The 15596-nt window shown below is 40.7% G+C and overlaps 1 protein-coding gene across 1 annotated transcript in view; it reads left to right on the plus strand.

Annotated features, from left to right (window-relative positions):
• LOC128660598 (TGF-beta receptor type-1) overlaps positions 1–15596 on the plus strand; it is a 123616-nt gene that overhangs the window by 73605 nt on the left and 34415 nt on the right. The window contains exons 5-7 of the mRNA XM_053714524.1: positions 9603–9770; positions 13143–13299; positions 13690–13814. Coding sequence (XP_053570499.1) covers positions 9603–9770; positions 13143–13299; positions 13690–13814 — 450 coding nt within the window. The remainder of the gene's footprint in view (positions 1–9602; positions 9771–13142; positions 13300–13689; positions 13815–15596) is intronic.

Genomic DNA, 15596 nt, shown 5'->3' on the forward strand with positions numbered 1-15596 from the left:
TCTCTCTATATTCACCAGCTTATAAGAGAGGTTTTTATTAAAAAGTATCGCGACCCCATTTTTCCTAGCTATACTGGGGGTGGCAACTACCTCGCCCACCCATTTAGATTTGAGTTTTGGGATTTCTTTATCTTTAAGGTGCGTTTCCTGCAAAAACACTATACTTGGGTCTGATTTACCAAGTCTTTTAATTATTAGTTTACGCTTAATGGGGGATGTGACCCCTCCCACATTCCAAGATAAAATCTTCAGATTACCTAATGATATCATCTTACCACACACTTTATTAAAACGCCCATATCCCTGCCCTGCAGGTCACCCCAGCCCAGATAAGATATTAATTGAGAGAGGGGGAAGAAGAGAAAGAAAAAGGGAGAGAAAAGAAGAAGAACGAGAAAAAAAAAAAACTGGGGGAGAGAGCCCACAGCAGAGAAGGAAAGAGGAAAGGCGAAAGAGAAAGAGAAAGAGAAAAAAAAAAAAAAAAAGAAACACTGGGGGAGAGAGCCCACAGCAAGGAGGGGAAGAGGAAAGGAGAGAGAAAAAAAAAAAAAAAAAACTACCGCATCACAACATCCAAACCATAAAACAATACAAAAAAATGTATTAAACCACACTAGCAGAAACATCCTTACTAGTGGAGACATCCTATTAACACTTCCTAAGAAAGAAAACAAACAACACTTCCGGACATATACCATCCTTTGCAAGTCCTCTGACAGGAACAGAAAAAGAAACAAAAAACAGACCACTAACATTGTTTTAAATGTAAGAAATTCTTCACCTCTGAGACATCCGCGAAGGTCAGCCTACTGTCCCCGTCCTCTACTATAATCTTAGCCGGGTACATCATCCAGGCACGGAGTCCAGACTTAATAAGTTGGGAGCAGAACGGGGACATCAGCTTCCTCCTCGCCGATGTCTCAGAGGAGAAGTCTTGGAACAATAGGATCTTATGGTTCCCTATCATAAGCGGGGCCTTTTTCCTAAACATTTTAAAGATTTCCACCTTATCTTGAAACTTTAAGAGTTTAAAAATAACCATTCTATCTTTCATTCTACTATTTCCACTGAAATTTCTTGGGCCCACTCTGTGGGCTCTTTCTATGGATAGCGGTATTTGCTGGGGGGGGAATCCTAATGCTTTAGGCAATGTCACAGCTACAAATTGCATAAGATCATCAAATTCGGGGGACTCGGGCAGGCCTACAATTCGAATGTTATTACGCCTCGAGCGATCTTCAAGATCCTCGAGGCGCAATTGCATGGAATTGATTTTAGTATCTTGACTGGAGATAGTCTCCTCTTGTGCATGGAGTCTATCTTCTAAGGTAGAAATTCGGTCCTCAGCCTCCTGCATTCGAGAAGCAAATTGTCTCATCTCTGCCGATAAGAGACTCAAATCTGCGGAGATAGTCCCCAATTCTTTTTTGATACTCTCAAACTGGGGGGTAAAGATATCTACAAGTTGGGAGATCAATGTGTGAGTTTCAACAGAGATATTATCAGACATATTTTCTGCACTGGCGTCAGCCATTTTAATTTTTTTGTCCTTCTTAACAGGCATTCTAGGTGAGTTACCCTTTCCCTGTGTCACAAATTTTTCCATGTGTCTGTACTGCAGTGAATTAATATTATTCTAAAGAATGTGAGGAAAAAAAAAAAAAAAAAAAAAGAAAAGGAGAAAAAGGGGTGTACTTAGGGGACCCCACGGTCCGACCAAAAACCTAAAATATTAAGGGAATGTAAAAAGCAAAATAAGGTGACAAAATGTGAACATCCGGTATCACAACCGGAGATACCTAAGTGAAACAAGCAATAATAAAAAAAAAAATTATTAAATACAACAAACTAAGTGAAATTAGGGCCTGATACCCAGGACACTCTCTGCGACTATCTTTTATATAAACTCGATGACCCATAAACAATACTGATAATGTAATTACTGATCATTCCCCTTGAAGCCCTTATCGCATACTCTAACATAATATAATTTTCTCCAAATATGCAATAGAGCCCACCCTTCTCATCAGCCCACCCAACAACAACCCCTCTCAGCTACTATCTAATGATATCTACTGTCTAGACTACCTAATGTTACTTTAGCAATTTTTTAGCCTATATATGCGTTTACTTATATCACAAGATAAGGTCATTTTTTGCCGTGACAATCCCTTTTAACCAAAAGCATTTTTAAAATGAAACTAGACAAGGAAAAACAAAGAAAAAGTTCAACAACCCTCGGTCACTCTGCAGGGCACATATAGTGTACAGTTAGTCCATCACCTAATACCGTCCATACCAGACCAGGGAAGTCTTTGGGGAAAATATTGAACTAGTTGATGTGAAATTAACAGGATTTTATCCTTCCTTTTAACCTTTGTCTTCCTTTGTTTCCTATTCTTCCCTTCGATCACACTCCCCTTTTTCCCTTTTTTCTTTCCTCTTTCCTTTTACTTTTTGGGCCAAGACAGAAGACAGCCAAATTTCCAAATTTTCCAAAAACAGACCAGGACCCAGTTCATAGTCTGCAACAACAGCCTCAACAAACCGGCAGGGCGCAAAATAGCCTTAGCAGCCTGATTCATATGCTCTCTCTTCCTCAATTGCACCAGTATTCTCAGAGATATGTAATGTTAGCCATAATAAGTCCTGCAGATCATAGGATAATTTATTCCAAGCCTCCTTAGCCACTCAGTTCTATGTTAGGATAGCACCTCTGGTCACCATAGGCTTACGAAGAGTCCGCCCCCAGAGAGTAGCATCAACATATATATGCCAAGAAATGAAGGGAGCAATGCAGAGACGCGGTCCTTCTCACCGCTCCAGTAGAAATAGCAGTCTGTTTAAACTGGGCCTGCACCCTTCTCTGCACAAGTGATTCTAATCTCAGGTAGATAATTTTTCACGTACATAGGGCATAGCAGGGCCATAGATCTAATACCTAAGACTTTTACTGTGAGCCTTGGCTTCCAATAATAACAGGTACCAACATATTAGATATAAAGACATACGGTCCTCAGGCAGAGCAAATATGGTATGTTAGTAAGTTCACAGCAGCCGCTCTTACCTGCTTCAAACCCAATAGCAAGAAGGCATGTACTAATCCAGCAGGCACGGCTCAAGGTTTACCTCCGATTTTTGTCTCCTATCTTACCGGGTGACGTCAGAGAGAGTATCCGGCCCCGGCGAGACTTAACTCAGTGGGTTTATCTCAGCGACCGTAGATGTCCTGATGCGATCTGGCTCCCAAAACCACTAGCACTGGCGCAGAAAACCCCAACCAGGGGGGTAAGTATCTTGGCGAACCAGCACGGACCCTTCCTCTGCTTGTTTTCGGGACCAAACTATGATCTTTTGGAGGATGTCCAAAGATGAAAGGGTTTTTTAAAATTCGGACTGCAGTGCAGTCACAGCCACTTGGCTTCGGCGGACTTCCAGGATAGAGGTAAGAATCAGCGCTTATTTCTACCAGCCAAGTACAAAAATGGTCCCTCTCACAGAGACCAAGGGATATTTTGAATGTAGGGAGAGACAGTACTGGCGCTAACAGCTAGGTAGTGATTAAACAAATAAAGTGAGTAATTCTCAAAGTGAGTATATCCAAATAGGAAAGGTAACAATAGTCTATTACTACTAGATTTATTCACAAGCAAAGCCAAAAGAGACAATGGTTAAAAACTTAAATGTTTATTGTATAAAAGGAAGAGATAAATAAGCCTAAATAGGATAGCACAAGTAGTATCTAGTGTATAGTGGATAAATTTAAATGACCTAGCTCTAAAGATGAGCTCGAACAAGCAAATTACAATAGGTAAGTATATCAAAACTATCCTATACACTAGTCCCTAGTTAATCCTAAATAGGGACAGTAATAACAAGATATCAATAGTAGTCACAAAGCTACACTTATGCTATGAATGATAAAAATACATAAAAAATAATACAAATCAAAATATTAACAGACTGGACGTCCAGTTATAATGATAAAACAGGCACAATAGTGATAAAACAGGCACATTAGTAAAATATGCAGATATTAAAACTAATTGGACAAGTACTAGCTGCCCAATGGTAACAAAGTCTATTTATACAGACAGGGAGTGAAGTACGAATGACCGGTCAAAAATACAAGTGGTAATGGACGATCAAGTAAGGATTACTGCAAAAAGTGAACAGTTCACTCTCATATGCTGTTGATCTTGCTCAGGCGAGTATTGGATCACACTAGCATATGAGAGGGGTACCTGAGGTGGCCGGCGTTATATCCGTTGATAGGGGTGGCTGCCAGGAGCCGTGCACTCTTAGCAATACTCGAGTGCTGTGGGAAATCCCCTTGTAGGATCTTAGTTTTCTGGGTCTTTTTCTCCTATCGCAAGTCGCTTGCTTTTCCGCTGTCCTCTATGAAGGCGAGTGCGGTGCAGGCTGCTGGGGCTGTTCCGGTTTCCTTGGCCACAACAAAGTGACGTATCCGCTTACGTGTATGAGGTTTGCGTGCGGTCGTCAACAGCTGGGCTCAGGTTTGGACTATAGCCAAAAAAGTTCCGATTCAGGTGCAGGGCTTACCAAACGTATTTAGATTCACGCTTGGAGTAATAAAGTTCTTTTTCCTTTGGTAGTAAAGCAGTGGGCCAACTTCAACGCGTTTCCCCCCTTCCTTGGGGCTTTTTCAAGAAGTTCGGCGGACTTCCAACCCTCAGCAGGACACAAACTCTGCGACACGCCGCAAACAACCTGAGGTGGATTTCCCAGGTACACGGCAGAGGGCCGGGAGCAGATAGAAGGCGTCCTCTCACCACACCTGTGTGCAGGTGAACAGTACTGCACCGCCCCCACCGGAAGTCTGAACGCTTGATCCATGCAAATATGTTTCCCCCTTGCGGCCTTTCTATCCAAACTGCCAGTTTTCCCTAAAAAGCGCGATAGCTCTGTTTTGATAACAGATGAGGAGCAGTCGGAAGCTTTGGGAGGCTTATCTGATGTACCCTCACAACACTCTAAAGTAGGGGCGAGGGATGTTATGTCTGAGGGAGAAATTTCTGATTCAGGAAAAGTTTCTCAGCGGGCAGAATCAGATTCACTAGCATTTAAATTTAAATTGGAACACCTCCGCGTACTGCTTAGGGAGGTCTTATCAACTCTGGATGACTGTGACCCTATGATGGTCCCAGAGAAATTGTGTAAAATGGACAAATATCTAGAAGTCTCTGTATACACTGATGCGTTTCCGATCCCTAAGAGGGTGGCGGATATTGTTGCTAGGGAGTGGGAAAGACCAGGTGTACCTTTTGTTCCCCCACCTATCTTTAAGAAAATGTTCCCCATAACTGATTCCAGGCGGGACACATGGCAGACGGTCCCTAAGGTAGAGGGGGCAGTTTCAACACTAGCCAAGCGCACAACCATACCAATTGAAGACAGTTGTGCTTTCAAAGATCCTATGGATAAAAAATTAGATGGTTTACTAAAGAAAATATTTGTTCAACAAGGTTTCCTTCTCCAACCTATTGCCTGCATTATTCCTGTAACTACTGCAGCGGCTTTCTGGTTTGAGGCGCTGGAGGAGTCGCTCCAGACAGAGACCTCATATGACGAAATTATGGATAGAATTAAGGCTTTAAAGCTGATGAATTCTTTTATCACAGATGCCGCTTTGCAATTAGCTAAGTTAGCGGCGAAAAATTCTGGTTTTGCCATCATGGTGCGCTTTGGCTTAAATCATGGTCGGCCAACGTGTCGTCTAAAACAAAATTACTGAATATTCCTTTCAAGGGAAAGACCCTTTTCGGGCCCGAGTTGAAAGATTATTTCGGATATCACTGGGGGAAAGGGCCATGCCCTCCCGCAAGATAGGCCTTTTAAGGCTAAAAACAAGGCTAATATTCGTTCCTTTCGCAACTTCAGGAGCGGTCCTGCTTCAGCCTCTGCTACCGCAAAGCAAGAGGGTAACACTCCACAGCCCAAGGCAACCTGGAAGCCTTTGCAGGGCTGGAACAAGGGTAAACAGGCCAAGAAGCCTGCAGCTGCTACTAAGACAGCATGAAGGGGTAGCCCCCGATCCGGGACCGGATCTGGTAGGGGGCAGACTCTCTCTCTTTGCTCAGGCTTGGGCAAGAGATGTTCCTGATCCCTGGGCATTAGAGATAGTTGCTCAGGGATATCTTCTAGAATTCAAGGACTCTCCTCCAAGGGGAAGGTTCCACATTTCTTGTCTGTCTACAGACCAGACAAAGAAAGAGGCGTTTTTACGCTGTGTAGAAGATCTACTCAAGATGGGAGTGATATATCCAGTTCCAATTACAGAACAAGGACTGGGTTTTTACTCAAACCTGTTTGTGGTTCCCAAAAAGGAAGGAACTTTCAGACCAATCCTGGATCTAAAAATTCTAAACAAATTCCTCAGAGTTCCATCTTTCAAGATGGAAACCATTCGGACAATCTTACCGATGATCCAGGAAGGTCAATATATGACTACCGTGGATCTAAAGGATGCGTACCTTCATATTCCTATCCACAAAGATCACCATCAGTTCCTAAGGTTCGCCTTTCTGGACAAGCATTACCAGTTCGTGGCCCTTCCCTTCGGGTTGGCCACCGCTCCCAGAATTTTCACAAAGGTGCTAGGGTCCCTTCTAGCGGTACTGAGACCGCGGTGCATTGCAGTAGCACCCTATCTGGACGACATATTAATACGGGCGTCGTCTTTTCCCAGAGCCAAGGCTCATACGGATATTGTTCTGTCCTTTCTAAGGTCTCACGGGTGGAAGGTGAACACCGAAAAAAGTTCTCTGTCCCCGCTCACAAGGGTTCCCTTCCTGGGAACATTAATAGACTCGGTAGAAATTAAAATATTTCTGACGGACGTCAGAAGGTTAAAGCTTCTAAGTACTTGCCGAGTTCTTCATTCCATTCCTCGGCCTTCTGTAGCTCAGTGCATGGAGGTAATCGGATTAATGGTAGCAGCAATGGACGTAGTCCCTTTTGCTCGAATTCATCTCAGGCCACTGCAATTGTGCATGCTCAAACAGTGGAATGGAGATTATGCAGATTTGTCTCCTCAAATCCAACTGGACCAGAAAACCAGAGATTCTTTTCTCTGGTGGTTGTCTCAGGATCACTTGTCGCAGGGAATGTGCTTCCGCAGACCGGAGTGGATCATTGTAACGACTATGGTCTCGGGAAGAGTCTCTTCTCCCGATAAACATTTTGGAACTGAGAGCAATATTCAACATGCTCCAGGCATGGCCTCAGCTAGCGGCGGCCAAGTTCATCAGATTTCAGTCGGACAACATCACGACTGTAGCATACATAAATCATCAGGGAGGAACAAAGAGTTCCTTAGCGATGAAGGAAGTAACCAAGATAATCAGGTGGGCAGAGGATCACTCTTGCCATCTATCTGCAATTCACATCCCAGGAGTAGACAACTGGGAAGCGGATTTCCTAAGTCGTCAGACTTTTCACCCGGGGGAGTGGGAACTCCACCCGGAGGTATTTGCTCAACTGACTCAGCTATGGGGCATTCCAGAGTTGGATCTGATGATGTCCCGTCAGAACACCAAACTTCCTCTTTACGGTTCCAGGTCCAGGGACCCCAAGGCGACATTGATAGATGCTCTAGTAGCGCCTTGGTCCTTCAATCTGGCCTATGTCTTTCCACCGTTTCCCCTTTTCCCTCGGCTGGTAGCCAGAATCAAACAGGAGAAGGCCTCAGTAATTCTGATAGCGCCTGAGTGGCCACGCAGGACTTGGTATGCAGACCTAGTGGACATGTCATCTGTCCCACCATGGACACTGCCAATGAGGCAGGATCTTCTAATACAGGGTCCATTCAAGCATCCAAATCTAGTTTCTCTGCAGCTAACTGCTTGGAGATTGAACGCTTAATTCTATCCAAGCGTGGGTTCTCTGAATCAGTCATAGATACTCTGATCCAAGCTAGAAAACCTGTCACCAGGAAAATTTACCATAAGATATGGCGGAAATATCTTTGTTGGTGTGAATCCAAGGGTTACTTGTGGAGTAAGATTAGGATTCCAAGGATATTGTCTTTTCTCCAAGAAGAATTGGAGAAAGGTTTATCAGCTAGTTCCTTAAAGGGGCAGATATCCGCTCTGTCTATCCTTTTACACAAGCGTCTGGCAGAAGTACCAGATGTTCAAGCGTTTACTCAGGCGTTGGTCAGAATTAAGCCTGTCTATAAACCTGTGGCTCCTCCATGGAGTCTAAATTTAGTTCTTTCAGTTCTTCAAGGGGTTCCGTTTGAACCTTTACATTCCATAGATATTAAGTTATTATCTTGGAAAGTTTTGTTTTTGGTAGCTATATCTTCTGCTCAAAGAGTTTCAGAATTGTCTGCTTTGCAGTGTAATTCACCCTATCTGGTGTTCCATGCAGATAAGGTAGTTTTGCGTACCAAACCTGGTTTTCTTCCTAAAGTTGTTTCTAATAAGAACATTAACCAGGAAATCATTGTTCCTTCTCTGTGTCCTAATCCAGCTTCTATGAAGGAACGGCTTTTACACAATCTTGATGTGGTTCGTGCTTTGAAATTCTATTTACAAGCAACTAAGGATTTCAGACAAACATCATCTTTGTTTGTTGTCTATTCTGGTAAGAGGAGAGGTCAAAAAGCGACTGCTACCTCTGTTTCCTTCTGGTTGAAAAGCATCATCCGATTGGCTTATGAGACTGCTGGGCAGCAGCCTCCTGAACGAATTACAGCTCATTCCACCAGAGCTGTGGCTTCCACTTGGGCCTTCAAGAATGAGGCTTCTGTTGAACAGATTTGTAAGGCAGCGACTTGGTCTTCACTGCATACTTTTGCCAAATTATACAAATTCAATACTTTTGCTTCTTCGGAGGCTATTTTTGGGAGAAAGGTTTTGCAAGCAGTAGTGCCTTCCGTTTAGGTTACCTGTCTTGTTCCCTCCCTTCTTCCGTGTCCTAAAGCTTTGGTATTGGTATCCCACAAGTAAGGATGAATCCGTGGACTGGATACACCTTGCAAGAGAAAACAGAATTTATGCTTACCTGATAAATTACTTTCTCTTGCAGTGTATCCAGTCCACGGCCCGCCCTGGCAATTAAGTCAGGTTAAAATTTCTTGTTTAAACTACAGTCACCACTGCACCCTATGGTTTCTCCTTTTTCTCCTAACCGTTGGTCGAATGACTGGGGGGCGGAGCCAGAGGGGGAGCTATATGGACAGCTTTGCTGTGTGCTCTCTTTGCCACTTCCTGTAGGGAATGAGAATATCCCACAAGTAAGAATGAATCCGTGGACTGGATACACCGCAAGAGAAAGTAATTTATCAGGTAAGCATAAATTCTGTTTTTTTTTTATGTATATACAGTTGTGCAGGGTAGTGCGCTGCTGACGTTTATATAACCGTTTAATGGAACTTGAAGTAATAGCAGCAATCATCTAAAGAAAGAGGAAAGCAATTTTTTTGAAGCTATGGAAAAAATGTTTCTTAGGATTAATGGAAAAAAGCCGCCTTGGTTGTAGTTTTTTTTTAAACAAGTTTCTATAATGTGTTTGATTATTAAACTAGCTATAGATTTTCTGGAGGTGACAAAATCATATATGCATTTATTTTACAGACAATGGAACATGGACTCAACTATGGTTGGTTTCAGATTACCACGAACATGGTTCGCTTTTTGATTACCTAAACAGGTATACAGTAACCGTGGAAGGAATGCTGAAGCTATCTTTATCTACCGCCAGCGGCCTTGCACATCTTCATATGGAGATTGTTGGGACTCAAGGTATTGGATCATTTTAATACTATTACTTATTGTTTGTTAAAATCATGTAAAAAAACATAGATGTGGAACCATTTGTTGATGAGAAAAACCTAAAGGGATATGAAATGCAAATTTTCTCTTTTATGATTCAGATAGAGCATACAATTTAATCCCCCCCCCCAGTTTACTTCTGTTACCAAAATTTCTTCATTGTCTTGGTATCCTTTGTTGAATGAGCAGGAATGTCCTACTGGGAGCTAGATGAACATATCAGTTAAGCCAATGACAGGGGGTATATTTAGACAACCACCAATCAGCAGCTAGCTCCCAGTAGTGTATTGCTGCTTCTATGCCTACCTAGGTATGCTTGTCAACAAAGGATAACGAGAATGAAGTAAATTAGAAAATGGTAAAAAATAAAAATAAAAAATAAGATTGGAAAGTTGTTTAAAATTGCATGCTCTATATCAGGTTTCTTTAAACTTTTTTCCCCCCAAGACCCAGTGCTATGATACCACATACCTTCGCAACCTTATTTTTATTCTTGGTCTGAAGATTTCTGAAGTAATATACAAGATAGCTGCAATTTTTAGCAAAGTGACTAAAATGTGTGCATACTTTATTCCTGATTATTGTCAAACATTGAACGTTTTGTAAAAGGTAATAACACACATACACACTCTGATACAATACACACACACACTCTCATACACACACACACACATATTCTCTCATACACTGCACACTCTCTCATACACACACACACACTCATACACTGCACACTCTCATATACACACACATTTTCTCATACACTGCACACTCTCTCATACACACACACACACTCATACACTGCACACTCTCTCATACACACACACTCATACACCGCACACTCTCATATACACACACACACACACATTCTCTCATACACACACACTCATGCACCGCACACTCTCATACAACTCACACACACTGTCATACAACACAAACATTCTCATACAACATACAACACACACTCTCCTACAACACACAAGTTGCGACCCAGTAAACATGGTGTTGTGACCAAATAATGGGTCCCGACCCGTGGTTTGAAGAACCCTGCTCTGTATGATTAATGAAAGTTAAAATTTTACTTAACTGTCCCTTAAAGTGAAAGTAAATCCTAGCGATTGACTTTTGAAACAAAGATGACTTTCATTCATGAAGTATAAGATGCTTCATGTAGAAAGCTCTTAGCCAATAGCCGTGCAGTAAATCCGGCTCACATGGGCGCCAAGCCGGATTTAACGCACGGCTATTGGCTAAGAGGTGAAAACGTCATCTCTAAGCAAAAATTTTTTTTATCCGTGGGCTGCTGTAGCGGCTTAAAAACGCAGATCAATTAAAACAAATAAAGGAGCTTTCTACATGAAGTATCTTATACTTTAACGCTAAAATAAGTGAATGTAAATTTTCATGAATCAGTGCCCGTTTTTTAAAAATACTATAAAAATTGGGGCACTTTTATTCATGAAAGTTTACATTGCAGCGGTTTTGTTAAAATACTTACCTTTCTCTTCTTCCAAGCCGGACCAGCGATCCCCCGCCTGCTTCTCATGCTGTACTTAGCACAGCAATGACGAAACCGGTTTCCACCAATCATGGCGTGGCCTCAGGAAATGTTTGCTCTGGGGGGGAAGCCAGATTCGTCATTGCTGAAGTAAGTACAGAGAAGCTGCGGGCAGGGGGATTGCTGGTCCGACTTGGAAGAAAAAAAAGGTAAGTATTTTAACAATACCGCTGCAATGTAAACTTTCATGAATGAAAGTACCCCTGTTTTTAATAGTATTTTTAAAAACCAGGCACTTATTTATGAAAATTTACATTCACTTTAACTGCTAAAAAAGTTGTATGAATTTACATTTGCGTATGTGTAGTGTATTTTTGTGTTTTGTTTTTATTGTTTTTATTTTTTCTTCTTCTTCTAAAAAAAAAGTGTAGCCAAAAACCGTTTCATAGAATTACTTTTCCACAGTGCTGAATGATACTGTTTGTCAGCCTTTCTCATAAGCCAGTAAGATGGCTATATGGATTGACCATCTGTACAACCCCTTCAAACATCAGGGTTCCAAAGCTGTCTAAGCCTTTACATTCCTTTAATACGGTATTACCCAGCATATTGGTACTAATTGGTAAAGTCCACTGCTCTGTGCTGAAGTGTTTCGAGAAAATCACTTTCTAAATATTTGTTTTTCTTTAACCCCTTAAGGACCAGCGACGTACCCTGTATGTCACTGGCCTATTTTTGGGACTTGATTGTTTTATATCGCGGTCTTGCCACCAGCGTTGAGACTGCTCTATTCCACAAAGCCTGCTGGAGGGAGGGCATTAATGGCATGTTCCTGCTAGACTTGTGCTATTATGTCCTGAAAAAAACCCTTAACGACCAGTGACATACAGGGTACATTGTGGTCATTAAGGGGTTAAGTCTGGTTTAAAAACCTCAAAATTTGAAAAAAAATCAATACAAATTCCACTAATGTTACGGCACTGAATAGTATTTTCTCACTTTACTGTATTAGATAAGCGGTGTCTAATCTTTTCCAAGGTACCGGATTGATATTTTGCTTATCTATATATTTTTTTCAAGGCCCACTGAATTCATTTTTTTTCAAATTATAGTTAAAACAAAAATATGCACTTTTAAATAATAAATAAACAATCATTTTGCCGCAAACAAATCTAAACATTGAATTGAGGCTAAGATATCAGCAGTAGTCAAGTTGCATTAGCAGAAAGCCCTTACTCTGTTTGATAGGGAGAGGCCACAGAGTTGGTTTGAGCACTGAGGAGGGTTGGCTTCTGGCCCCCAGGCCTTCAGTTGGACAATCCTGTGTTTTATATTGAAGATCGTGTGATGGAAATTCTTTCTTATTTGCTGCTGGATAAATATACACATAAATAGTGTTTCCATTATGAAAATAAGTATTTGTGCAACACAAAAATATTAGCAAACCTTTCCTTCTTTCAGCTATCTATTGTATTATGTACTTTTCATATATAGCATATTTAGACATATTTTGCACACCCATAATCAAATGTCATATCTGCTCAGAGAGCTGGTGATAGCTTGCATATCATGTCGCAGATTGCGCCATTGCTGATGCCTGCTTTCTGCACAGAGCACACATTCATTTTCTCCGCGTACTTGTCCAGTTTAACAGCTTTCACTGAAACAGTGTTTACTTTTACTAAGAAGCATTTTTGAGAATACTTGTGTATTGCAAAAAATGTTTTTATTTGTGTACATTTTAATGAGTGTCCCTTTAATGGACAAAGACGGCTGTCCTTTTATTTTGTTTAAATGTATTTTATCTATACAAACAATGTTACATGTTTTGTTTTGTTTTTTAATAGGAAAACCGGCTATTGCTCATAGAGATTTAAAATCAAAAAATATTTTAGTCAAAAAGAATGGAACATGCTGCATTGCAGACTTGGGATTAGCTGTCCGGCATGACTCCGCTACAGATACAATTGACATAGCACCAAATCACAGAGTGGGAACAAAAAGGTATTTATTTATTTTACGTTTTTTTTTTCTTTCTTTTATATATTGTGTGTGTGTGTGTGTGTGTGTATATATACATACATAAAATTTTGACAGCCAAATGGCAATATGAAGTAGCCGGGTGGGGCAGTATAATACATTCTAATATTTTAACATTTTCTGCTATCCGATGCACACTTTAATTGCATAATTTAACAAATTTATTTAATGATAATGTGTGCAATAAACACTGAAAGTGTTTATGATTGGCTGGTTTTAGCTTACAAAGGTCCTGGAGAAAACCCTGTATATATCATTGTGTGTATGTACACACTTCTGATTTAGTTGACTGTATATACAAAAAGTAGTGCTTGATGAGATCTGAATCTCAGAACTTTGCTTGTTCTGTTCCAGATATATGGCCCCAGAGGTCCTTGATGATTCCATAAATATGAAACACTTTGAATCCTTTAAACGTGCAGATATCTATGCAATGGGGTTAGTCTTCTGGGAAATCTCCCGCCGATGCTCCATTGGTGGTAAGTGGCTGATATCTTACTGGAATGTGCGTGGTGGGTACATTATATTTTTACAGCATCAAACAAAAACATGGGCTAGCAGTTTAATATTGTGGTTAGGGAATCAGTTATATTACTGTGTTGTTCTCACATAGTTTTGTGTGCTCAGTTTAAACTAGAATGTTTTAATGTAATGGTTATCTACGTTTAAGCATCTGCAGACCTTTCATGGAGCGGGTCCATGTTGCCTATAGATACCGCTAGTATATGAGCATTTGGGACATCATAGGCTTTTAAATATAGACCATTAGTGTTCTACAGTAAAACCATAAAGGTTTTGCTTATATTCCAGCATAGTACTGACTACAACAATTACAAAAGTGTTGTTTTATTATTATTATTTTTAAAGGGACTCTAAAGTCAAAATAAAGTTTCTAGATTCAGATAGAACATGCAATTTAAAAAAACTTTCCAATCTACTTCCATTATTAAATCATTCTTTTTATTTGCACAGTTTATCTCCAGCTCCTACTGGGAATGTACAAAATGCACAGTATATATACGTATTTGTGATTGGCTCATATCTGTCACATGATACATGGGAGGGTAAATTGGACTAACTTTAAAATTTGCCAGGAAATATTCACTGCTCATTTCAAATTCAAAGTTAGTGCTATTGAAATGTATTTTATTGTGTATTTGTCAGTTATTCCATTCTACTGTTAGTAAAACATGACAGGGATCTTAAAAGATATAACGCATAGAGGTATTGGATTGTTATCACTGCAGTTATATATTTGTTGAGTGCATTAGAATTGTAAGGTATTCACACAATAGAGGCCCATTCATCAAATAGATCTGCCTCTAGACGTATGAACTGAAACTGCTTCCAGCCTCTCTGAGGGGAATTGAAACACTACAATTAAATAGGAGGAGCAGACAAATTTAGTGTTTTAATCATTTAATTTGTAATTATTCATAATTAAACATTTTATGGTGAATGAAACTTGTTTAATTGCCTTTAAATTTGAAATGTACAGTAGTGCTTTTCCCATTCAAATAGAAAATAGAAGCATTTATGCATCATACACTTTTGTGCGAGAATGTTCGTTTTTTTGTGATGTTTACTGTTCATATGACAATATGTTCAGTGTGTTGTTTTCTCATGCTCACTGTGACAGCACATATTCTATAGGTTATTTATTACTGTCGCTATCGCTCAGAGGAAGGCAGATACTTTGGGTCATATTGATCAAGCTCCGTATAGAGCCTGATGCAGAAGTTATGACCTCCATAACCTGTACGCCTGCTCTGAGGCGGCGGACAGACATCGCTAGAAATCAACCCGATCGAATACGATCGGGTTGATTAACAGCCGATTGGCTGTGAATCTGCAGGGGGCGGCATTGCACCAGCAGTTCACAAGAACTGCTGGTGCAATGATAAATGCAGAGAGCATATGCTGTCGGCATTTATCGATGTGCAGCGGACATGATCCACAATATCGGATCATGTCCGCTCGCACAATAATAAATAGGCCTCTTTATTCTTACTGCCATTCCTTCTGGAACTCTGTTCCACATGTAAATAACTCAGTCCATTTCTGTTCCTCACTGCAAATGTCCAATAGTGACTGTGTGAGCATGCTAGACACTATAAGTAACCAAGTGCTTGTAGCTCTTCCATATTCCCTTCCTGAATGTGAGGAGCCCTGGGACATGTGCAGCTGGTCAAAGTAATATGATTTGATGTTACATCCACCTTCTCAGTCTTATACATTTACAGCAATGGCTAATTTCCTTT

Source organism: Bombina bombina, chromosome 5 (genome assembly GCF_027579735.1).
Source record: "Bombina bombina isolate aBomBom1 chromosome 5, aBomBom1.pri, whole genome shotgun sequence".
NCBI lineage: Eukaryota > Metazoa > Chordata > Amphibia > Anura > Bombinatoridae > Bombina > Bombina bombina.